At 40.1% G+C, this 26184-nt stretch overlaps 1 protein-coding gene across 3 annotated transcripts in view; it reads right to left on the bottom strand.

Moving 5' to 3' along the window:
* Nucleotides 1–13252: 13252 nt before the first annotated feature.
* LOC137287515 (probable cytochrome P450 CYP44) overlaps nt 13253–26184 on the bottom strand; it is a 61964-nt gene continuing 49032 nt past the window's right edge. For all 3 annotated transcript variants that reach the window (XM_067819852.1, XM_067819853.1, XM_067819854.1), the window contains exon 10: nt 13253–16819. In XM_067819852.1, coding sequence (XP_067675953.1) covers nt 16706–16819 — 114 coding nt within the window. In that variant the 3' untranslated portion in view covers nt 13253–16705. The remainder of the gene's footprint in view (nt 16820–26184) is intronic.

Below are 26184 nucleotides of genomic sequence, written 5' to 3' on the forward strand. Positions count from 1 at the left end.
TTTGCAAATAAATTTTAATTGGAAACTTTAATAACACCGAATTTCTATATTTTATGTCGATGTTTAGGCAGCATTCCTTAACTAAAAACACCAAGACTGTACCTGTTTGATGAGGTCGTAAAATGATTCACAATTCATCTGGCTCACTGGTTACACCAGTTTTGTATCTTGTGCTTAATCGGTGTAATTCTGTAACGCAAAACGACATTGATATAATACCAGTTTCGTACCAGACCGATAAGGTTTTCTAGCAACAGACTTGTTCTGCGACAAGTACTGCCTTCTCTCTTTATAATGCAACTTGGGGCAAAAGGGTTTGACGGAATACAGCTTGCAAAAATACTCGTCGACGTTTTCGCATATGGTTTGTTATGGTGTAACACAAGGGATTACAATTTACCTCACAATAGTTTATTTTCAACACGTAAGAGTGTTTTCGACAGTGTAAAGGAGCAAAGGCCCTCCTCAGCCAGCTCACATTGTATCAACACCCACAGTTGGTATAAACATAATTTATTATAAAATAGCTCTTTTGATAAACTTGCAATACTTTTCTTTTATTAATACCTCACCGGTACACATATCACATAAATACACTGCACAAGAACTGGTTACACAAAAACAACAAATCAGATGATATATGTGCATTGTACGTGCTTATGAACCTTGAGCGTGCCGATGTATTTCATTGTGTACACAAGTTGGTCTAGACAAAATTATCAAATCATTTACTCTTAAAGATGTATTGATGCAAGGACTCTTTGATGTTCTTACTAGCATTGTAGGTAGCTGGAGACATTCCACCGGACACAGTTTGGAGGTTTGATTACCAGTCTAGGCCATTTTTTAAGTGCGGCCAGTGTTGCTGGTTTGTAAAAAAGTACGTATCTTAACAACTTACATCATAAACATCAGCTGAATGAGTCATGTGTGACATATCATATTGTCTCTATCCCTATATCTGGCCTATTATGCTGTATATTGCATCATGTCCAAACATATCTTAATGTATGTTGCATTACATCTAATGTATCATGTTCTATAAATAATAACGCATTACAGCCAGCATATTTTATATATTGGAAATACATCTGACATATATTGTTAATATCGCCCCCTGTAATATGCCATGTTGTATATTGCAAAAAACCCTAAACATCCGATAAATTATACTGCTTCGTTATACAGCAGTACACCCAACACACCACGTGCACTTAGTATCACATCTGACATATCATGTTGTATATAGCACATCCGACACAGTATAATATAGTCAGGTCCAACCAACCGTGTTATACATCGTGTATTATCTGACAGATATTACATATAGGTCTTATCAAACATATGTTACATATAGTATCACAGCTGATATATCATGCAGAGTCTAAGATCAAATTGAATGCGTGTTGTATATTTCACCAACATTCAACTTATTGTGTTTTATATTTCATCATATAGCCGCCCTATAATATATTTCCCAGTGATACATCAGTTCAGTTATTATACATTGGTTAACTAATTAATCAATATGTAACTAGAACAATGATATTTATACACAACCTGGTATAAGTCATTTACCTTTAAACATCCATCAGTGTAATGTTCATGTTCTTAATTACTACACATTGTGACTAAGTGCTGTTTAAGCTAGCTCTTTATTGTTGAAACATGTTTAAGTTTAGAAGTTTAGCAAACCACTAAATGCTCTGTTAATTGTGTCGCACGTTTTATGACCACTGTGGAATAGGTCTTATGGCCAAAACAAACATAATGTACGTAAACAGGACTGTACATTAGTCCTCATAACATCACACCTGGACGAAACCAAACGGGAATGTGTCGCTGGTTTCTCCCAAAGAAGCCTTGTGAAACTTCTGTCGCCAGTCGTTGATCAATGCAGGGAACTGAGATGAATATAGATCTGCACGATCACGGTTTCCTTCACCTGGAATGGCAATGTCAGGAAACATCATCATCATACAGTAAAAATAGATAGATCGAAGATGAAGAGTTACTAGAATAATACATTAGTCATGAAATCTGTTAACGTTATGGGCCCACTCGCACAAAGCGATCTTAGAATTATGATGATTGTAATTCCCATTCTCCAACACAGGCTTAAGACAGTCGTAGCGCTAAGATCGCTTTGTGCAAGTGGGCCCATCTGTATGATGTAGGCGGTTACTGTACACCAAGTAAACTTTATCAAACAGGGTAAAAGGGTATTGAAAGTATAATTACGATAAACAACAGTACATGGTATATCCGCATACTATTATCATTTTCAGAAAGGATATATTCAGCTATTGGGTGGATACCTTGCGAATTGGTACCATATAGCTCCATATATGGTGATGTCTAGGAGAGGATTGATCATTGAGTTCCACAGAACAGTGGCCGCACGTGGACCTCTGTGAAACATGTTGACACTATTTAGTTTGTCACGTAAAGGAATTTCAAATAATTTCGAGACACATGCAAATTAATCATAAAATTTAAACATTTAAGACTCAAAGACAAGAGATGATTATAAAGGGATGTAATGCTTACCGTTTTGTATGATTGTGACATGCTGATAGAGCATCAGGAGACGACCAGGCTTCGATGGGCGTCCCTCCCCAGTCGGATTCGATCAGACCAATAGGGTACTTTCTGTCAGGGTAGAAATACTCACCGGCACACAGCAGAAAAAGTGCTAATACCTGCTAAAGAAAATATTTAATACCTTGTCGTATATCTAGTAAATATGTAACGACTAAATATTCTCACCTTCCGACGACTAACATTAGAGTACTTATCTACTTAAATATAAAAGGCATTTAGGTCGTATCACAGTCCAATCTTGACTAGTAAGGATTTCTGGATACCTTTAGTTGGATACCTCTCTGAAGAGGACATCCTTGATAGTCACTGACCCCTCGCTCGAAGAAGCGGACACAGTAAAAGGGCCTTTGGACGTCATTGCGGGCAGCTTGACCTTCCACGTCCCATGTCCTGTAACATCTTTGGTGACAGTTCCTGTGCCCGATCCGTGACCTATGGTGTCAACTGTGACAGTGTCCCCTATTTTGTTGGCATGTCCCCAGATGACGGCCCGTTGAGGACCTCTCCTTAGAACCATATGGTCCTGTTAGTAGGAGGCAAACTGTAGGGCGCCACTGGACCCTACAAACATAACGTACTAGTAATCTTTACCTTTCCACCATTTTATCACTTTCTAACGTGGGCTTGGTGTTGATGGGGTGGAGGGAGTGCCTGTGATATACTGATATGTAAAAGAAATAATATTAATTTTGGAAATGACGTTTAAGTACCAATGGACTATTTCATTTTAAAGATACACCGGATGTCAAGTTTGAGGTATACACGAAAAGTATTGTTCGAGACTGTGGTTTTGTTTGTGGAAAGGGAAGAGCTCGCACAAACACAACATTGAAATAGAGACGCATGCATGCAGACATAAATTGCTGACTTGAATGGCTATCACACAATTGTCTTCTGAGCACAACAAGCTATCAACGAAGACAAGCCTCTAGACGTCTTGACCCTGGTCAAAGTGCTCGAGCCATTGCTAATGACTTCAATTGCAGTGTGCGAAAATAAAGCGTCCCAGACAGCGATATAACGCCACCGACAGCCCTTATGACCGTACAACGTAGTGGTCGACCCCGTGTAACAACACGTCGCCAGGATTGTCATATCGACAATCAACACCTCTCGTTAACCCAGCCATAGCTACTGCCATATTACGACGTTTCTTTTACCTTTCAGTACATTATTCAGAATGCAGAGCTGACCGCCAGAAACCTATGAATAATACATTTTTCGAATCCAGGTTGGCTCGGATCATATTTTTAGGTTGGTTAGCACCACACTTAATTGTGCACACGATGTAATATAGTGTGCATACGATTCACCCAGTGTACCCGGGGAATCATCTCGGACGCTTTAACCATTGCGCACGGGATGATTCATTCAAGACACGATACATGACATGAAAGTCCACACTGCAGATACCACATAATTCACATCTGCGGACACGTATTGCGGACGTAGGGGATGTCGGGTCGGATATAATGCGTATGCATTTTCATCTCAGTTTTACCTACCTCTGGATTAAATCTCTCTTGACCAAAACCCCAAAGGCACAGGATAACCATCTTTGAACAGCATTTGAAAAGGTTACTGGCATATCTCAGATTATTTCGGAGGAAGACCTGTGCTGACATCCTGGATGTATAGGACTTCATATAGAACCAGTTACAGTGGTCAGGACAGAACCATAGCTATTACTGATATAGAAGACAAAGACGAGTAACTCTGATAGCAATGCCTTTCCCAATACAACGAGACAATACCGTTAATGATTTTGTCAACTTGCAATCATTTCCAATTTCGTCAGATGAAAGATGCACATTTCCAAGATCATACCTTGAAGAGTTTGAATATCACATGACATCTGCTTACGTTCAGGATGTGGAGAAATCAGAACTGACTGAAACATTTGTCCAGTATGTCATATAATCTCTTCAAACCGATTCATCTAAAACTGTATATTCTGTCTTCGCAGAATGTCCAAGCAACACTCAATTCTTTGATCATGCTGACCTGTTCCAGAGAAGTTGCAGAGAAGTGCAGAAGACGATCACGCGTAGTTACTCTCAGGGATTTCTGTGAAACGGCAACTGTTCGATTTTCAGTCCCCAGGTCACCAGGCATATATACAGAAAATCCATTAACATCTATGATAACATTTAATTACTGCCCGACAATAATCTTTGGGTCACTGTTGCTTTTGGCAGCTTCCAACCAAATGATTTTGAGGGAAAATCCATCCAGATGTTAGTTTGTAATTAGATTCAAAATGCCACTGCAACCGTTTGTTGAATATGTACGTCTCCGGAGCCTCCCTCTACTACGATGTATCTCCACACCCTGAGGACCCACCAGCCTTTGTTACATTCGCACAGTTGACTGTTTGACAACTAGTCCTGAAGGGTGCATTTTGAGTGCATCAAGCGATAGCCATGCACCTGTCCAGACAGGCTCCCAATAAACTCTTACAAAAAATCAATAAAAAAAAGAAAAAAAGGAACGCATAGGCGAGAACATTGTTGCAAACATGTTGACAATGTATATTTTCAGACTTGTAGGACTCGTCCACAGATAGACTATGCTGCCTGAAATTTTAAACCAGTTTAGAAGAAGGTAATGTCTAAACAACCAAGTGGGTATTTTAAGATAACGGAGACTTTGAGCGCGATGGTGACGACGTAGCATTACCCCGACGTCGGGTTTCCTGGCTCACAGACCAACGTCTTTCAATCTGTTCCAAACAGTTTAACCGGATATCCTCTGAAGTCCAGGCACCGTGGCTGCCGTTCTCTCACCCGTGGCAGTACGATCATGTAACTGTAGTACCCGGATGTACCGATCTTGGGCTGCAGTGGTAACTCGAGGTCAGGATGCACGGGGACGGTCATTTGTTATACCTGTTTCGTTGCAACGAGTTCTTTTGCTTTGTGGCAATGCCTTCCTAATCCTTGTAAGAAATCTCTTCAAAATCAAAATATTCAGATGAAATCGATGTTTTACTTGTGCAGCTGTGTGAAAGCAAGTTATCAACACTTTTGTTATATATTTTGACGATTCTTTCAAGACAATACGTTATTCATAGATTTCTTTAAAAATACAAATCGCCTGTGCGTTTCTTTATTGGGATAAAATACATCCAGGATGCTGAAATATTCTCTGTTATGTCAGTAACCCCTTCAAATACTGTTCAGAGACGATTATCCTGTGCCTTTGGGCTTTTGCTCAAAAGAGATTTAATATCCTCGTACGTAAAACAGAGATGAAAATACAGATGTGTATCCTCCCAATATCCTCCATGTCCCCAATACGTGTCCGCAGATTGCATTGCAGTGTGGACTTTGGTGTCCTTTATCGTGTCTTGAATGAGTCATGTGTAAACCTTGGACAGATCAACTCATAAGCAGCATTGCAACCTGACATATTTCTGCGTAGTATGTCTGAAAGATGTTTCAATGCATATCCACTTTAACAAAACCGATGTGTATACGAATTATGTCACATGCTGGTATACTGAGTCAAAAAAAGAAACTTCACAGTCTTGCTTCAGTGCACTATAAAAGGACAAGAGATGGTGAGATGATTAAATTGTTATTATTTTATTGCTGAGATCTGTGTGATGTGCTTGGGGATTCTGCACCATTGCTCTTGCAAGGCAGCGCCAAGTTCCTGCAAATTCTGAGGTTGGTTCTTAAGACCACGATGCCTTCTCCCAAGTAAATCCCAGACGTGCTGTGTTAGATTAAGGTCAGGGGATCTTGGTGGCCAGTCCCTGGCGTTGATTCCAGCGTTTTGAAAGAAATTTCGTGTCAACATCGCGGTATGCGGTCGAGCATTATCATGCTGGAACTGTAGACCAGGGCCATGAGAGGCCATGAAAGGAACAAGTTCAGTGGTGAGCACCTGGTCGCGGTAAGCAGCAGCTGTGAGGTTTCCACGGATGACCTGAAGTCGGGAACGGTTGGATCCCACAGAAAGAACCCCACACCGTGCAACTTCCGCCTCGGAATCTGCCGACTTCCTGTACACAACATTGGGCATACCGTTCACGACGTCGTCACCAGACTCTGTGCCTGCCGTCCGCGAATGTGAGAGTAAACCTGGATTCATCGCTAAAGACGACTGGATTCCAGTCTCTCTGGGTCCATCGGAGGTGACGTTGGGCCCACAGCAGAAGTTGACGTTGATGAAAAGGTGTCAGTATTGGCCCACGATATGGACGTTGAGAATGGCAACCGATTTCGAATGGTCTGTGAGGACAGTCGCCCTCTAAACACCTCATCCCTGGTTCGTGTAGCCTGCAGAAATCTGTAACGTAGGTGACGTGGGACGATTTGACAGTCTTCTGTTCGTTAGGTCACACGTGGACTACCACGACCATGTTGCCAGTTTGTTGTAGACGACCTCCCAAGTCATACCCAGTTCGACGGCTGCATCCCATTGCTCTTGCGACGTCAATAACTGATCTTCCCGCTTGCAACATGCCAACGGCGCGTTTACGATGCGCATTTGCCAATCGTACAATTAAAGTACAATTAGAACTGTGGTTTAAAAAGTGTTTTTTTTCAATTCTTGAGGTCAATGCAAACGCGTACAAATGAAGAAAACTTCGATGCGAAGATCACGTGATAGACTGCACGTGCAAAAACCTGATCTGGCACTAACGTCATTTGAACGACGAATGGATTGGTTTGAGTGGGTTTTGCTAACATTTTTCTAGAGTGGAAAGATAAGGATCCATTTCGGATACATGTACATAGATGTATTATGAGAGAAAAAATATTCATTATTTCCAAAAATCACATTTTGTGAAGTTTCTTTTTTTGACTCAGTATATTTAAATGTCCTACTCCGTTGCTCTAGACCAATTACCCACAATCTGTTACAGCTGTTTAGTTTACCTTTCAGCTGCTTGAGACGCAAAATATTATTCACTAACCAACATTAAATTTGAAACTGTTATTGCAGGAGCTGTTATTGGTTTGCAAAAACCCCTCAAACAAAGTGCAATGTTAACAAAAAACCCAAATTAGTACCGTACCTGCCACGAACACGGCTACAATAAGTAAGTGAATCATCTCCGGATTGTACTACAATGTTATTTGAGCTGGTTACAGTGAATACAGCCTGAATGTCAACTTGTGTTGCACGACGTCGCCCCTGTAAAGAAGCAACCGTGGAATGTTCATTGATAGCATATCTCAATGTGTGAAATCAACGTCTGTTCGTTAAAATGTAATGTTTGTTGTCATTTAAGTCCAACAGTCCTCCAAAAGTTCTTTAAATGGCATTCAGAGCATGTATGTATGTTAGTATGGTTTTATGTCGCTTTCAGTACTTTCACGGCGGGGGACACTGGAAATGGGTTTGAGCCATTGAAGTGGGTGTGTGAGTGTTACGCCACACTAAGTAATATTCAAGCTATGTAGCTGGGGCCTGTAATAATTTGAACCAGACAAACCAGTGATCAACAGCATGAGCATCGATCTACGCAACTGGGAACCGATGGTGTTAACCAAGTCAGAGAGCCTGACCACCCGATCCCGTTAATCGCCTCTTACGACAAGCATAGTCGCCTTTTGTGGCAAGCATGGGATGTTGAAGGCCTAGTCAACTCCGGATCTTCATGGGTTTCATACACTATAACCATGTGGGGAAATAAACCCAAGTCTTCAGTGTGATGAGCGAACGTTTTAACCATTAGGCTATACCACACCGTCCTAATGTCATATAGAAGTGATACACATAAGGAGGAAAGTTTTGCAGATGTCAATTTCTATAGTTTGAGCCAGAAATGGAACCTGGACCAGACAATCCAGGGATTAGCATTATGAGCATCCGTCTATGCAATTGTAAGTCAGCGAGTCTGAACACCCGATCCCGCTTGTCGCCACTTACGACAAGCATGGGTTTCTGAAGATGGAATTCTAACCCGGATCAGTTCTAACCAGGGTGACAATCCGATTGGTAGCGTGATTCGTTTCGTTGATATTCAAGTGCTTTTGTTTTTGATTCAGGTTACTAGTAAACCGCTACCAAATTTCAACTTTAGTGTTATATATGTGTAAACCATGTTGTAGTTACCATTTGAATGTGTGGAATTTCGGTCTCACAGCGTGGAGTATGTTCCTCCTACATAGAAGTTGGGGGCATATGATTAATGCTAAAATAAATATTGTAAAATGTATTCCATAATATCATGAAATGAATAAATGATAGAACTGTTTCATTGAGTTACTAAATAACATTTTTTTGCCAACAACTCAGCGAACATATGTGGTATGTGGTGTGTCGGTATGAGGTACTAGTATGTGGTGTGTTGTATGGGGTATGTGTTTCGGTATTGCCTCTTCTTATTCCACTCCTGTTTTGTCCGCCATATAGCTGGAACACTGCTGAGTGCGATGTAAAACTAAACTCATACTAAACTCACATCTATTTTGTCGAATCTCGCATAATAAATTTGTATTTATTCTCATTATGAAGTTGGGAAACGCGAAGGAACCTTCACAGTACAGAAGTAGCGCCTCACGAGACTTGCACGTGAGATAGTGAGTGAATATAACACAATCCAGAACACTGGTTAAGGACTGAGAACATACGTTCCATGCGTATTAATGTGTAAACCTCGCCTCATCAGAGTTCGTGAACAGTGCATGAGGAGGACGGGTTAAAAAGCAACTTTAGAGAAGTGGCCAAAAGACCAAAGAAGAGACGTATACAGTAGAAATGGAAGCTGGAGAAATCAGACGTTGCCCCGGATATTCAAGACTGAGCTCAAGTTAGACCTATAATCACCCTGGACACAAATACGACAAGGGCCTCGCCGGTGAAAAGAGTGATGTGAAGTGCAGACTAGAATTAGAAATGGAGGGCAAGAGTTCCAATGATCCAATCAGCTTGGATGGATTCGGGACTTCTTAATTATAATGTGCTGACCCTTCGTAACTACAAAGTAAAACTAGAATAATATTGACTATATAGACCTTTGTTATGATGAGTATCGTCAGTTTCAAAATGTCCATACCTGTTGACAGAAGAAAACAGTCATTAGGACAAATAAGTAATGACATCCCGCCACTCTAAAAGAGACTGTAAATACACAAATATTCAGTGTTAAAGGAATACTATATGATGTATCTGCCACAGGTATATGCACGTACTACACAGATACAAGGACAATAAACACCTCCTTCTTCACAACACAATACACTAGTGGTGTGGCGATTCATCGATACGCGTCGATCAATCGATCCATGGGCCTGTACAGTGAATCGATACAAAGTTTTACATCGTTACATATCCCGATATCATACTTCATATAGACAACGATACATCGATATTGAACTTTGCATATTGCCGAATCAAGATATACCGTTTTCAATATCAGCATAACTTTCGTTCTATTATGCGGCTGCAGTGACAGCATTCAGCACCATACAGGTATTAACGATGTATTGGTCTGTTTACTGTTTATAACACTATTGTGTTTTATTTGTTTGTAAATCACGGTGAAGCATGTCGAATATTCCATCACAAGAGATAAAGATTTCAAATCATGAACTATGAAGGATCGTTTTAGTAACAAAAGTTCACGTTTAATTTTTCCATTTAAAAAAAAGTAAATTTGATAACAGACTTGTAGATAGATAAATATTGTAAGGATTGGAAGTTTAAATTGATAACTAAGATTGTTAGTGGCTGTATCCTCGAGGGGGGTTAAAGTACTACAAAGATATTGCCCCCTGAGAGGGAACGTAAGTCAACAAACATTCATAGTAAATACAAACTGACCCAAAAAAGAAACGCATAGCTGAAATCTCATTTTTAAAGTAGATTTTTTCGGAAAATATGGAATGGAATGACAATTAATGTAAATATTAAGTGTTTTTATAGTCAATACAACCAAAACAGACAAACAAACACAACCTCTGGTGATTATTCGCCACACCACAGCACCTTGAAAACGCTTTGTATAATCTGCACGTGGGAAAATCTGAAAGCATTATGCACGTGCAAATGCAGGATCTCAATCTTGATTATGATGGCTATAAAAGGGGACAGGTCCTGTTGCGATTCATTCTTCGAATTTCTTTCTATGCGACGCGAAAAATGCCAAGGTTAAATGAAGAAAACAGAAATAGAGCCATTGGACGTCTGGAAGCTGGGGAAAGTCAGTCATCAGTTGCCAGACGTCTGAATGTGAGGCAGAGCACGATTTCCCGTCTCTGGCAACGATACACGCAACACAACTCGACCAGAGACCGTCCAAGGAGTGGGAGACCAAGGGTGACAACTCCAGCACAAGACCGCTACATCCGGGTGCTTCATCTGCGTAATCGGGCCGTCACTGCTACGTATACCGCTGATCACGTTCCTGTCCTGCGTAGAGTCTCTCCACAAACCATCAGGAATCGCCTAAGAGAGCATGGAATTCGACCTATGCGACCTCATGCAGGACCTGTTCTGCATCCCCATCACCGTCGTGCACGTCTTCAGTGGTGCAGGAACGTTCGGGCATGGAACCTCTTGAATTGGAGGAGGATCTGGTTCAGCGATGAGTCACGTTTTCTGCTGTACAGACATGATGGAAGGATGCGTGTTTACAGACGTCGAAATGAGAGATATGCTCGACAGTGCGTTCGTGAGGTCAACAGACACGGTGGTGGAGGTGTAATGATGTGGGGAGGCATATCTATGAACGGCAGGACACAGTTGGTGCATGTGCAAGGGAATCTCAATGCTGTACGCTACCGGGATGAAATTCTGAACCGTCATGTTGTTCCTACAATTGACGCTAGAAGGGAAATTTTCCAGCACGACAATGCAAGACCGCACACAGCACGCATTACCACGGGTTTCCTTGCCAACAACAACATTACAGTTCTTCCATGGCCCTCAAAATCGCCGGATTTGAACCCAATTGAACATTTATGGGACCAATTGGGTAAACGGTTACGACGTCGACAGCCGCAGCCACAGACACGTCTACAGTTGGTGAATGCGTTGCGACATGAGTGGAGAAGAATCCCACAAAGGTGGATACGACGTCTTATACAGTCAATGCCCAGGCGATGCAGAGCAGTGATTGATGCCCGTGGTGGTCACACCAGATACTGACTTTCTCACTATGCCATGGAAAATAGAGACGCTTAATACCACTGTGAATGATTGTATATGTCTTGACACACATTTGTTAATACCCGTGTGAATTATCATTGCTCAAGTTCCATTACTTTTTGTGCAATTTAAGTTAATAAATCATCTCTCATAACATTGGATTTTCACCTATGCGTTTCTTTTTTGGGCCAGTGTATATGGCTAGATGTACCTAAATCGCTAACGACCGAAAGAGTAGTGTAAATCCAGCTGGGGTCCATGAAGGTAGCAAATGTAATGTAAGTCCCCATGGTCCCTAGTATGGTGATCTACCTTCAGTTGCTGGCAATCTATAGTCCATTTTTATATTGTGTTGTCCTCTATAGTTAAACCGTTTTAGATTTAATTACTAGTCTTATACGGATATCTGCGATATAATATTATATTAGTGGTTTTACTGTTCTTCGTGAACAGGGTTTTAGTTTCTGATATTCATTCATTCTGCAATGTCATTATTACTTGTTCTCGTCACGATATGGCTGCTATCTTGCCGATGTGACGATAAATATTAACTCACTCACTTATTTGTTTGTACTCGTTTTATAAAAAAGTGCCTGATACGACTCTTTTCAAATTAAAAGTTTATTTCATTTAAACATTGTTTTTGTTTTTATCTGAAGGTGTTTACAGTGACACGGTGTTTTACAGTTGGTGTTAGAAGTAAAGGTTTCACTATCGGGATGCGTATTCGTATCGCCACCCTTATAACCAGATTCGTATCTTATCGCAGCTTTAGTGCACAATATTTTGGCAATACATCCTCATCACTAACCGTTTAGTATCGCAGGCTGTATGCCAATACCAGCATTACAATATAGTCACTACCCCATATCCGTCCACACTTGGGCACCGTTATCACCTGAATAGCTTCGGACGCAAATAGAAAGTTATCCAATCATCTTGCCCGTCCATTAAACAGGTTGTGTATTCCGGTTTTCGTTTCAGCCTTGTGTTTAGTCAAAAGTAGCTACCATCAGTCAGTTAAATCTACAACACAATCCCTGGCACCGTAAGCTTTGCTGCACACAACATTCAGAAATACTTTTTCTTGCATCACCGGTTAAGATGTTTGTCGGGTTGAACAGCCTTCCTCTTACCTTTCTAAATAATTCACGTGATGAACTCCGTTCCAACTGGCTACATGGACATGAGCTAAATTTAGGTCGAAGAGTTCATCTGCTATATAGACGCTGATATGTGTATAGTCATGCGAATCCAGTGTTTGCAGCTGGCGAGACTCGGTGTAACTACAAGTACCTAAGACATGAAGAATTGTTGGGGGATGACAGAGCGTCTTTTTAACAATCGCGGTAGCTGAAACATGAATGTGAAATGCACAAATGATAAACACAGTGTGCGTGTGTGTGTGTGTGTGTGTGTGTGTGTGTGTGTGTGTGTGTGTGCGTGCGCGCGCGCGTGCGTGTATGTATTGAATTTTGAAAACGCGTTACTAATATAATACGACACGTATGAACAAAGACAAACAACAAAGCATCCAAACTACATTCAAGTGTTTTATTCACCAACAATATCACTGCCTATTTTCCAGTATACATAATTTACTAACATCTCTTATGTATGGCAGGTTATGAACAGTTAATTACATAACGAGAATAAATCAGAAATGAAAAATGGTATCTGTATATACTGTCGTAAAGGTAAGCATTGCGGCACACATAAATATATGCAAATGTTTTATACTTTAAAAGCAAAATGAGCCCAAGGTTAACGCATTATATAATTAATTAGACGAACGATACGATTCCTTTTTGAAAGAAATAAAATTAAGCGCCATGGGTATTATAATATATGCTGGAAAAAATGACGGAATACAAGAAGCATGCGCATATGTGAGAGAGTGAGTGAGTGAGTGAGTGAACTGCTCATATTCTGGGTATATCGTTGTTCCTTACATCACGAAGCGATGCAGGTATTCGATGTTTTGCACCTGTGACACCGGGCTGACATACGTAGAAACCTAATCGCATCTAACCGGGATTCGACCCACGACCACATGTGTCTGGAATACTAAAGGCAGTGTTTGATCTCAAACACAATTGTAAGTTTGTAGAATTACAAGGTTTCAATTTTCACCGGGACGACCTTCACAAGCAGTGGCATATGACAGTACGGAATCCCATTTCTGCAGAACCGAAATTTCGTTTTTGTTTCCGAATATCAAAAGATACGAAATGACTGGTGTATTAATTTTATATTGTATGTGCATGCTTCAATGCTCAAAATGAAAAACGAGAGAAGAAAGGAATTATTACAGAAACGACTGTTGCGGGTATATCTGTGTTTAGTTTGTGAGAGTTAGAACTATCCTCATGGAGTCCACAATGATACAGTGTCAAGACACCTCTATAGTACACTATTTACAATGTTTGTAACAGAGTTAGCCCTTCACAGCTAATCATAAACACAACGCACTCCTCTCATCACCACACCTCGATAACAGTGCCAGACATTTCAACAAACCATTGCTTTCCATCAAGGAAATTGTCATTTAAGGCAACAATCAATAATTATTCATAATTAAATACGAACCTGTAACACAATCAACAATCCTTTAAATTAACAAGAATTATTCTCTACATCATATAATGTTTTTTTCCGGTAACAGAACATATAATTGAGATTATAAATAAGAAAGAGTTGGATGGGGATTTGTTGCAGGGGTGGTTGGATGTGGTTACTGAGTGTGCTTTGGTGGATGTGGTGGGTGTAGGGTTTTGGAAGTAGGGTGTGGATTGCTGAGTGTTAGTAAAAGCGTGTAGGGTGTATAGAGTAGGGTGTGACTCGTGGGGTGTAGGGTTTTGGGTGGTGGTTTCCAGGTTGCAGGGTGTATGTTGAAACGTGGGGGAAGTGGGTGGTAGGGTTTTGGTTGAGGGGCTTTCGGTGGGTTGGAATGTTCTATGGAAGGAAGAAAACTGTGGGTTGTAAACCAACAGGAAAAAATGATATAAACCTACATTTTCACTGCCAAGTGTACCACTTACGTGTTATATCCTTTGAGCGAAACATATCATTTGACTACAGATGATTAATGTTTATGTTAATTTCACTAATGATAACAAATGTTTAAATCAAAGCATGAGAAGGGCCAGTTTAGAAAGTATGTGATACCAAGCGGTTGTCTAACATGTTTTAGAAAAAAAACTGCATGAGTCGAAAGAGAGAAAGAAATAATTACATGAAATCCTATACTATCAACTGTTGTTCAAGTGACCGTTGTATTTGATGTCATTAAAGTCATCTGGTCGTATAACTTTCATAACGATTTCTAAAGGTTTTAAATCTTTTTAAAGGAAGGAAGGCAAAAAAGGAAGGAATTTCGACTTCTAAATTCTTACAGAGCTCAAACATATGCAATACAACAAACATTAAGGTTAAGAAAATATTCTTCAGCATATAAACATCCACATTAAACATTAACAGTAATCTACAATAATTGGGTTTCTTTTGTTATTTTGAGTAGTATACATTCCCAAAAATGTTGGCAGGTTACATAGAACATCCTTTATGAAACACTCATAGAGTGAAATAAATACATGTCAAAGTACATACACCTTGGAATAATATATCTGACTAAAACTCCGCGGTACGTTCTTAATAGTGTCGGTATTGCAAAAACAATGTTATGAAAGTCAAAAACATGAAGCGGTCGTAAAATTGTACTTTCGTCAGCACAAAGTGGCTGGCGCCCGGGCTCAATGTGAGGCATGCTTGTGTCCGTTGGCTCCTCTTTTTGTGAAATATATTTTGACGCCAGTGAATCAAATGAAGCGGACATGAAATGTTACGACGTGTTAGCGCAGTCACTGTGGAAAACATAACACAGGGTGAAGAACAGGACATCATCGACAATGAATGAGTGACTGAGTGAGTGAGTGTGGTTTTACGCCGCTTTTAGCAACATTCTAGCAATGTCACGGCATGGGCCTACTTGCACAAAGCGATCTAAGCGCTACAACTATCTTAAGCCTGTGTTGGAGAATGGAATTACAATCATTATAGCTCTAAGATCGCTTTGTGCAGGTGGGCCCAGAGATCGGCTTCACAAATCTTGGGGTTAGACTGTATTATCTGTATTTGTAGTCGATAGACGAGTTTTCCCCCTATATCTTTATCCTTGAATCTACGCAATGAATATATACCAGATTTGAGGATAAAGATATTTAGAATGGCACTTCTAGTTTGCAAGAGATGTAAGTAAGGAAAATATATGCTAATTAATTACCAGCTGAACATGTACAGACATGTGTGCTGTGTATAGTAGGTACTCGTGTCTGGAATGTTTGCAGATAAACTTGTCAGCACTAGTTCACATTTACAAAACATCAGTATGCTCGTTACGTTTCCCTTCACAAGGTCTTTTGTAACGGAAACATGTTTACTTAGCAAAAACGTAAGGAAACACATGAGCTTAACCGAATATATACTGAGTAGCAAAAGAAAACCAATTTTCGAAAACATGAAATCTCATTAAAGTTAGTGTTCATATTTATCTTTTCTTTCTAAAAAGGCAGAGTTGCGTTTCTTTTGCTGTGCAGTATACCTGCAAGGAGAAAGCACAGTATCAAAACAAAATATATGTACGGTGTAAATTTGTACACAAAATATGGCACATTAAGGTGAAAAAGCATTTCCACAATTGTATTAAAATTGACATATATGTACATGTATACGTAATGCACAGGTATATCTTTGAATACATGTTCAGGTGCCTAATACCTTTCTCTGATTGCCAAACCAGTTCTTGGTCGTGTAGAACTAAAGCTCTGGGCCTAGATTTCCGAAGCGCTCTTAGCGCTAAGATACTCTCGTAAGTGCCATACATTAACATGAACTTACGACTATCTTAGCTCTAAGAGAGCTTCGAAAATCTAGGCCCTGGTCCTCATTGGCCAATCGCATTACTACTAGCACCAGTCAGAAACAGCGTGACATCTCAGCGTCTGGTGAACTTGAACCTGATTGGTCGAGTCGGGGAGACGAAAGTGAAGTATTCGACTTCCAGGTCCTCGTGATCGGGCTCCAACTCAACTTTGAATTTCTGAATCAACTGCAACAAAGATAAAATATGGTACAAGATCTCTTAGTCGTTTCACGAAATGACTGAAAACTTTAGTCAGTTCACGAAATGACTGCTTTCACAATCTGACTGGAACCCAAACCATTCGGGTAGTGCACTACCGGTTGTTTTATCTGGCTTCGGGTTTCGGGTCGATCAGTACAACGAAGGTGTGTGCGTGTCAGTGTGTGCCAGTGTGAATGTGTGTGTATTTGTAATTGGGAGTTTTAGTGAGGGAGTGAGAGTGTGCCAAGACATCACTGCGTACGTGCGGACGCCCTGTGTGCAGTGCGTGATGATGTACATCACCTCCCAACGCGAAATGTCTGCGGCAGGATAGGACCCGTGTAACCCGTGCATGTTGTAAAGACATGGTCGTCGCTGTGATGTACATTGTGACATATCACAAAGTGTGTTATCTTAACCCGATTGTGCTGTTTACACCAACCACTCGCTCGTCTGTTCTCTGGGGCAATGGGGAAGCTAGTCTAGTGTTTGAAGCGTCCGCACGTCACGCTTAAGACCCCGGTTCGATTCCCCACATGGGTACAATGTGTGAAGCCCATTCCTAGTGTCCCCCGCCGTGGTAAAGCAGACATATTGCTAAAAAAGGCGCAAAGCCATACTCAGCCACTGTTCTTTGCAAACAGCATGTCACCCTGATCGAAAAGTGCTAGTACGACTTCATAAACCTATACAATCATCGTTAGGTATGTCACACATATTTTACATGAAGGCGGTGATATATTATAATCCTTATGATTGAAGAGAGAAATGCTAAATGCATTCCTGTTTTATGCACATAAGACACTTATGATGCACTCTCATGTTGCACCGACTGACGTCTATGAATTGTGAAAATGCAACACCTAATCTTTAAAACACACTTTTAGAAAGTTGTTTATGTGTGAAGTTATCACTTTGACTGTATACACTCAAAGGTTTGCTAAGGATCAAGTTTTGAGGATTTTAAAATCCATCCCCTTATACCAATATGCAACCCCTCACTACTCGTAGTACTTTATATTGGTCACAGGCGTGCGGTCATTGGCATGCTGTGGACGAGTGCTCAAGAAGCTGTGATGCGGTTGAGTGATACGGAGCCTGTTTCTCGTCCCGTTATACATGCCTCTAATGTAATCTGCAAGGAATGGACGCAAAGCACAATGTCAGGATCCGATACCCATTAAAATGAAGGTAAACAACATAGCGGTTAGACGGAAAGATTTCAGCAAGTTGCAAGCACTTCACTTTAGAAATGTCCTGGGGAAAGCATGTTTTCTTTTTTGCATCTCTATTAGGATCATGCATCCTAGTCTAATCCCTGGTAATTGTGTTGTTAACGCCATATAGTCCTTCTATATTTGAACTGATGGGCACGATGTCTTTGCAGTGGTGATCTCAAAACGTTAGAATGGTATATACAAACGAGAAAAGGAATCTGGGGTGACAGACGAATTATTTTATCAGAAATATATATTCTACACACATAAGCCTACAGATGATGCGATGAAGCGTAAAATGGGACGACCTTGTTCAGCAACATCTCTGCCTTGTTCAGCAATATCACCTACATGTATTGTACCTGGTATTTCAAAATACCATGTTCGAGTATTCGTATCATATGATCCGATCTCTCATGTATAGTTATGTTGTGGTTGAGTAGCATCACGGCAAAATGAGATCGCGAGACGATGACCTCTGGCAACTACAGTACATGTGTACCAGTGCATCGGGAGGATCAGTAGCCTGACTGACCTACATGGGGCAGTTATCTACGTCAGTGTCAATAAGCTGATCCAGCTGCACGTCAGTGTAGGTCTTCGTTTCAGGGGCATATACACTGGCATTTGTGGTCACGCTATGCGCTCTCCGAGAACAAAGTATGCATGGCATATATCAGACTGGCTGGTGATGGTACTCCGACAATGTTGTATGCTCATGAAATATGAGCTTACAATGCACTGATTTAATTTGTGTCGGTATTATTCTGGTAACGGCTTACTCGTTAGGCCAGAAGGGAGTGAGCGAATATTGTTTAAGGCCGTAAGGAGTGAATGGGTGAGTAACTTTCTTTTTACGCAGCCGCGTTTAGCAATATTCCAGCAAAATCATTGCTGGGGACACCAGAAATGGGTTTCACAGGTTGTGCGCATTGAACCCGAGTCTTCGGCGTGACGAGCGAACGCTTTAACCACCAGGCTACCTACCCTAAGGCCGTATTGAGCAGTATTTCATCCATGTAGTTTGCAAACCGAAATAATCAGCTCACTGGTGAAAACGTAAGCAGATTGTCTAATAATTATATGAGGGAGTTTTAACATTAAAACGAATTTTGTTAAAAGAATACATGGAGTCCCTGGCCCAGTGAACCAGTTTCAAAGGCATATAAACTGAAGCGTCTGTAAAAAGAAATACCCGTCGTTTTCGCGTTGAGTAAATTTGAAGTTTTCAGAACTTTTTCTCTTTGTCCTTCATAAGACACATTCATTGATTTTATCCAAGAAGAGTTAAACTTGCTTTCAAGCTTCTGGCCATCGGGACAGATTCTACTGGTAAAGCAAAGTATATATTTCTATAATGAAACCACCGAGCGACATACGGCAGATGCATGTAAATTGCATCTGACACACTATTCCATCATGAAAAGTGTTTTCAGTAACCCATGGAAACTGATGTGATCAGGTAGAGAGACTCGCTGTTTGGTTGACACTTGTCGACGTATCCCAGTTACATACAATGTTCTGTAACATCCAGAGTTCATTATGTGAACGATGATATGTGTTTCAGTCAATGGTATTCCCTTAATGTCAAGGAATATATCCTTGATCACGACGATTGATGTGTATGTCAAATGTGACTGGCATACCTTTTCATGCTTGATTCAACAGGTGATCAAACTTTGATCAAACGGGGTAACAGCATGTCATGAAATGGTTCAGCAACCATTTTCATAAAGGCATGTCATCTCTGTACTGCAGTACTACTAGGTAAAAAAGTCGTTCTTTTGCTGATGCAAAATGTTAGGATGTCTCCACCACATGTGTTAATTTTAATACATAAAGTATACAGATAACTCAGCATTAAACATAAATGTGCTTTGGTAGAAAACCTCTCTTATCGTTACCACCGATTTTATGTAATTGTAAGTATTGCCTGTCTATTGCCTTAATGGAACTCGTCAAGCCAGAGATGTCTGTTCCAATATGGCTTCATCACTGCTACCGGGGAGGACATTCTTGTGTTACACTACTATGACAACCAGTAAGTAGGTTTCGTTTACGCCGCTCCCAGCACATTCGAGCATATATAATGAACACGAGTCATGGACTTCTCACATTATACCTTTGAGGGGAATCGAACCAGGAAGTTCGACTTGACTGGCCAAGGCCCAACCGCCAAAAGCAGCGGAAATATTAACAGGAGTACTATGTGTAGCGTATCACATCACGCTGACTAGTGCTTTATACCACACTGACTAGTGCTTTATACCACACAGACGAGTGCTTTACACCATTTATATCATTGAATGGAGACACCAGCGTTAAGAGGCAACACTTTAACCACTAATTCAGCTAACACATATATTACTATTCATATATTACGTCATTTTCTGACGTGAAGAAACAACGCAAATTTACATTGAGGAAACGTTTTGCTTTGGATTCCTCTTAAAATATCAGATGTCAGCGTCACCCCACAGTGTTGTGAACACGTAAAGTCCACAGAATAACATACATAAAAGCGAAAGCATACTTGTCAGCTGAGAAACCACCTCTCTTAATAACTGCTCTTGTTAACCTGGCATACATACGAACTCGACTAGAGTACCCCAGTGCCTGTGACCTTTTAACTGTACATAAGAATAGATGTACTGATTTAAACGCGACTGAGTGAATGACCGCTCCGCCAGAAAACATACTAACCTCAACGTTTGATAAAAGGTTACACATGGATGCATGTATTCTGATCAGTTGGGAGAACTGTAGGTTTCCAGTTAACAACCTTTTGTTGTGTAGAATTTGTAATCCTATTTCCAACACTATAGACAGAAATGGATAATGTCATATGTGAAAATATACACGACCTTGAAGCGAGGAGAGAAACATAACACTCTATCCCTGCCTATTCTAATCAGTTTGGGTTTCTCAAATCAATAGTCGTTTGTAGAAGTTTACTGTGCCAAGTAATAATGCTGACTTGTGAAATTTATATCTATGTTTACCATTGCCTAAAGGATAAAGGGTGATTGTCCTTCGTAAGTCGATTGTTACTCCCATGATTAGCACATACCTTACTGACCTCACTACAGATGTAGAGGTAGTTACAGAGTTTAACCTTGTACGATCACAAGAATCAACCCACACGGTTTGTGATCATGCGTTAAAAGCAGTATATATAGGTTATCATACTCGTGTGTTTTCGGGTGGTTAATTTCCTACATCAGTAGTAAACATTGTATTTAGCGAGCCTTGGCTATACGTAATATTAACCATCGTAAAAAAACACAAGTATGGTAACCTATTTATCATACAATGTCATTCTCACTTTACAGTTTAAAAAAATACGATTTCATTTGCCATAGATTATGAACCTAAACTCTGTGTGATGTGCCCTCATATCTATGACGTCGCAAACATATACATGTGCGTAGTAATACGTGACGTCACAAGCTCAGAAAATTTCAATTATTGACGTTTTGAACAACAAATACGCTTAATGTTCGCGTGAGATTGTGCACGTGCATTAACATGCCGTCCTCACGCTAACACTGACAGTCGGTCGGGAAACTGTTGTTGGTATCTTCGTAAGCCAATGGATATCTATCTTCGCTTTGTAATCTGCTCCATCTATCATATCGAGGCACGAATTTTCATGGATCAAAGCACTGACAGTACCGTAACCACGGCCGTCAATCCGGGCACGATCACCGGCCCTTGACGCCATCTTTATTTACACTCAGAAAGTAGTCCCTAAAATTTTCATATGACCTCTCAAATTTGCATCGATACCCGTATATGACACCGACGGATACAGCAAAATATCCGTTGGCTTTATCCTGCCGAGAACACTATCAACTGTATGTCAAAATGAAATAACAGGTCATATTTCATGGCCGACTGGCTCTCCGCCACAACCGTTTGCAGTGAAGGATATAGGGCATAACGTTATTTGAAGTTACCCATTGCCGATACATTGTTGCACTTGTGTACATGTACATCATATCTCCACCGGGGCACGTACTAACAACGAAATATAAAATGCATACATTCTAGTATGGCAGCCACTAATTAGGCAGGAAATCCGTTCTGTCTTAAACATGGCATTTAATCCAGGGTGCCATTTTGACCCGGGACGTTATGAAGAGGGAGCACTGTATGTATCATGTAATTTCGGAAAGTTCCTATTTGACTTTTTGATAGTTTTCATTAGGTACAAATGTAAACCACGTCTATGTTGTACTGAAATGGGACGTCCATTCTATGAGTTTAAACTTATCTATAACGACGATGTGAGAATGCCAATGGGAATGGGTGTAGCAAACAAAATATGAAATAAGCAGACGGTTTGAATAAGATAATCCACCTATTTCAATTTAATTTCAGCGAAGATGCAATCGATATGTAAGAAGGATTATCAGTGTACAAGAACATGGTGAAATGTTGGGATGATTGCTAGAATACAGACTGTATACAATAACATGTTGAAATGTATAAAGGAGTTGTGTGTGTGACATGGCATATTATATGTAATATATACAGTATTTTGTATTCTGTTCAATAACATCTTGAAATGTGTAAAGGAGTTGTGTGTGTGATATCGTATATTATATGTAATATATACAGTATTTTTTTTATTATGTTCAGTAACATGTTGAAATGTATAAAGGAGTTGTGTGTGTGATATGGTATATTATATGTAATATATACAGTATTTTTTTTATTATGTTCAATAACATCTTGAAATGTATAAAGGCGTTGTGTGTGTGATATTTTAAATTATATGTAATATATACAGTATTTTTTTTATTATGTTCAATAACATATTGAAATGTATAAAGGAGTTGTGTGTGTGATATGGTATATTATATGTAATATATACAGTATTTTTTTTATTATGTTCAGTAACATGTTGAAATGTATAAAGGAGTTGTGTGTGTGATATGGTATATTATATGTAATATATACAGTATTTTTTTTATTATGTTCAATAACATCTTGAAATGTATAAAGGCGTTGAGTGTGTGATATTTTAAATTATATGTAATATATACAGTATTTTTTTTATTATGTTCAATAACATATTGAAATGTATAAAGGAGTTGTGTGTGTGATATGGTATATTATATGTAATATATACAGTATTTTTTTATTATGTTCAATAACATGTTGAAATGTATAAAGGAGTTGTGTGTGTGATATTGTATATTATATGTAATATATACAGTATTTTTTATTATGTTCAATAACATGTTGAAATGTATAAAGGAGTTGTGTGTGTGTGATATTCTATAGTATCCGTATCATATACAGTATTTTATTATTATTATATACATTGTCAATAACATGATGAAATGTATAAAGGAGTGATGTGTCTGTGTCATCTTATATATTACATATATTATATACAATATTTCATTATTATATACAATAACATGGTGAAATAAATGAATTGAATGATGTATGCAAGAACATGATGAAATGTATTAAGCAGAAATGTGTCTGTTAGAATAGAAGAAACTCAGTATACAGTATATACAGAAAATCCGAAAACAAAACAAACCGGATTAACTGATTTCCAAATGAGATGATGTATTATATTAAGGTGCAAACTGACACAGCTAGATACAGGAATCAGTTAGGTTCTGTTTACAGCGGAGACACAAATGACTAAGAAAAATTAACGGGATAAATAAATCCTAAAAACCACAGTTAGACGTGAAGAAGATGACATTACATTACTAAGCAGGTGAAATATGTGAAGCAATACATTATACTATTATGACTAATAAAGACATTAATGAAGCCGTAAACGTAATGGAGACGCATCATGGCATTTACGACAACATATGATACATCGTACCGTACGCACAGAGGCGTTATGTGGACTGTTCTTGCTGGTTGATGGTGTCCTTTTCCTTGGCGCTCTCAACAGCGACCATTTGTCATGTCCTTATAATCAGTGTTTGGACATCCGTGTTCATATTTTACAATGTTCGTATATACCTACATATTTTGTAGTTGATCCTGACCAACGGGGTACAACCAAATTATGAGAGGAATTTGCATATAATCTTCGAAATATTGTATGAAACATCCGGATATTGAACAATTTCACAGACGAATAAGGAAATTTACACGCCGTTATTAAAAGTCAGAACTGCTGGAAAGTCAATCATGATATATACTGAACAACAAAATAAACGAAATTGTGGGATGTTTTTGCTATTTAGTATACCATCCAGATATTAACGTAACCTAACTTTGCCTATTGATCTATCTTGTTTTCTTTTCATGAGCACCAGCTGACGTCATCTGATATTGTCCTCGATACCGTTTCGTTGTGACGTCATACATTAAGGTATATACATCCAAATGCTGTTTGGACCTCAGAAGGTTTCTATTATCCTTTTCCTCCTTTCGAGAAGCACGTAGCTGTAAAATTGCAATACCACTGAACGTGGCGTCCATTTAACCTCACATAAACTACGTTTAGAAACTTTACTCCCAGAATCAACATAAGTGACATCGATGGGGACTTCACGGTGGCAATCCCATAAGGATTAAATGAACGTTCAGACATCCGAAATCCAAGCCGGTAACGACTTGCACAACCCGCGATCTTCTATGCTATTTGGAGCCGTAAAGGTATCGAATTATATAGGTTAATCGTTTCCTTTGTGCGTTGTGTAATGGATAGGGAATTCAAGACACATTATAATTAATATTCCCAAGCTGTATGTTTTCATAAGAATCAGATTTTTATCTTGGCTAAGCGAATTTTTAGTGTTCGGGTAGTATGTCAGTTATGGCCTAGGTGAGCTGTCACTCGTGGTTCAGTGTTCGGGTAGTATGCCAGTTATGGCATGGGTGTGCTGTCACTCGTGGTTCAGTGTTCGGGTAGTATGTCAGTTATGGCATGGGTGTGCTGTCCCTCGTGGTTCAGTGTTCGGGTAGTATGTCAGTTATGACATAGGTGTGCTGTCCCTCGTGGTTCAGTGTTCGGGTAGTATGTCAGTTATGACATAGGTGTGCTGTCCCTCGTGGTTCAGTGTTCGGGTAGTATGTCAGTTATGACATAGGTGTGCTGTCACTCGTGGTTCAGTGTTCGGGTAGTATGTCAGTTATGGCATGGGTGTGCTGTCCCTCGTGGTTCAGTGTTCGGGTAGTATGTCAGTTATGACATAGGTGTGCTGTCACTCGTGGTTCAGTGTTCGGGTAGTATGTCAGTTATGACATAGGTGTGCTGTCCCTCGTGGTTCAGTGTTCGGGTAGTATGTCAGTTATGACATAGGTGTGCTGTCACTCGTGGTTCAGTGTTCGGGTAGTATGTCAGTTATGGCATGGGTGTGCTGTCACTCGTGGTTCAGTGTTCGGGTAGTATGTCAGTTATGACATAGGTGTGCTGTCCCTCGTGGTTCAGTGTTCGGGTAGTATGTCAGTTATGACATAGGTGTGCTGTCCCTCGTGGTTCAGTGTTGGGGTAGTATGCCAGTTTTGGCATGGGTGTGCTGTCACTCGTGGTTCAGTGTTCGGGTAGTATGCCAGTTATGGCCTAGGTGAGCTGTCACTCGTGGTTCAGTGTTCGGGTAGTATGTCAGTTATGACATAGGTGTGCTGTCCCTCGTGGTTCAGTGTTCGGGTAGTATGTCAGTTATGACATAGGTGTGCTGTCCCTCGTGGTTCAGTGTTCGGGTAGTATGTCAGTTATGACATAGGTGTGCTGTCACTCGTGGTTCAGTGTTCGGGTAGTATGTCAGTTATGGCATGGGTGTGCTGTCACTCGTGGTTCAGTGTTCGGGTAGTATGTCAGTTATGACATAGGTGTGCTGTCCCTCGTGGTTCAGTGTTCGGGTAGTATGTCAGTTATGACATAGGTGTGCTGTGACTCGTGGTTCAGTGTTCGGGTAGTATGTCAGTTATGACATAGGTGTGCTGTCCCTCGTGGTTCAGTGTTCGGGTAGTATGTCAGTTATGGCATGGGTGTGCTGTCACTCGTGGTTCAGTGTTCGGGTAGTATGTCAGTTATGACATAGGTGTGCTGTCCCTCGTGGTTCAGTGTTCGGGTAGTATGTCAGTTATGACATAGGTGTGCTGTCACTCGTGGTTCAGTGTTCGGGTAGTATGTCAGTTATG

Source organism: Haliotis asinina, chromosome 6, assembly GCF_037392515.1.
Source record: "Haliotis asinina isolate JCU_RB_2024 chromosome 6, JCU_Hal_asi_v2, whole genome shotgun sequence".
Taxonomy (NCBI): domain Eukaryota; kingdom Metazoa; phylum Mollusca; class Gastropoda; order Lepetellida; family Haliotidae; genus Haliotis; species Haliotis asinina.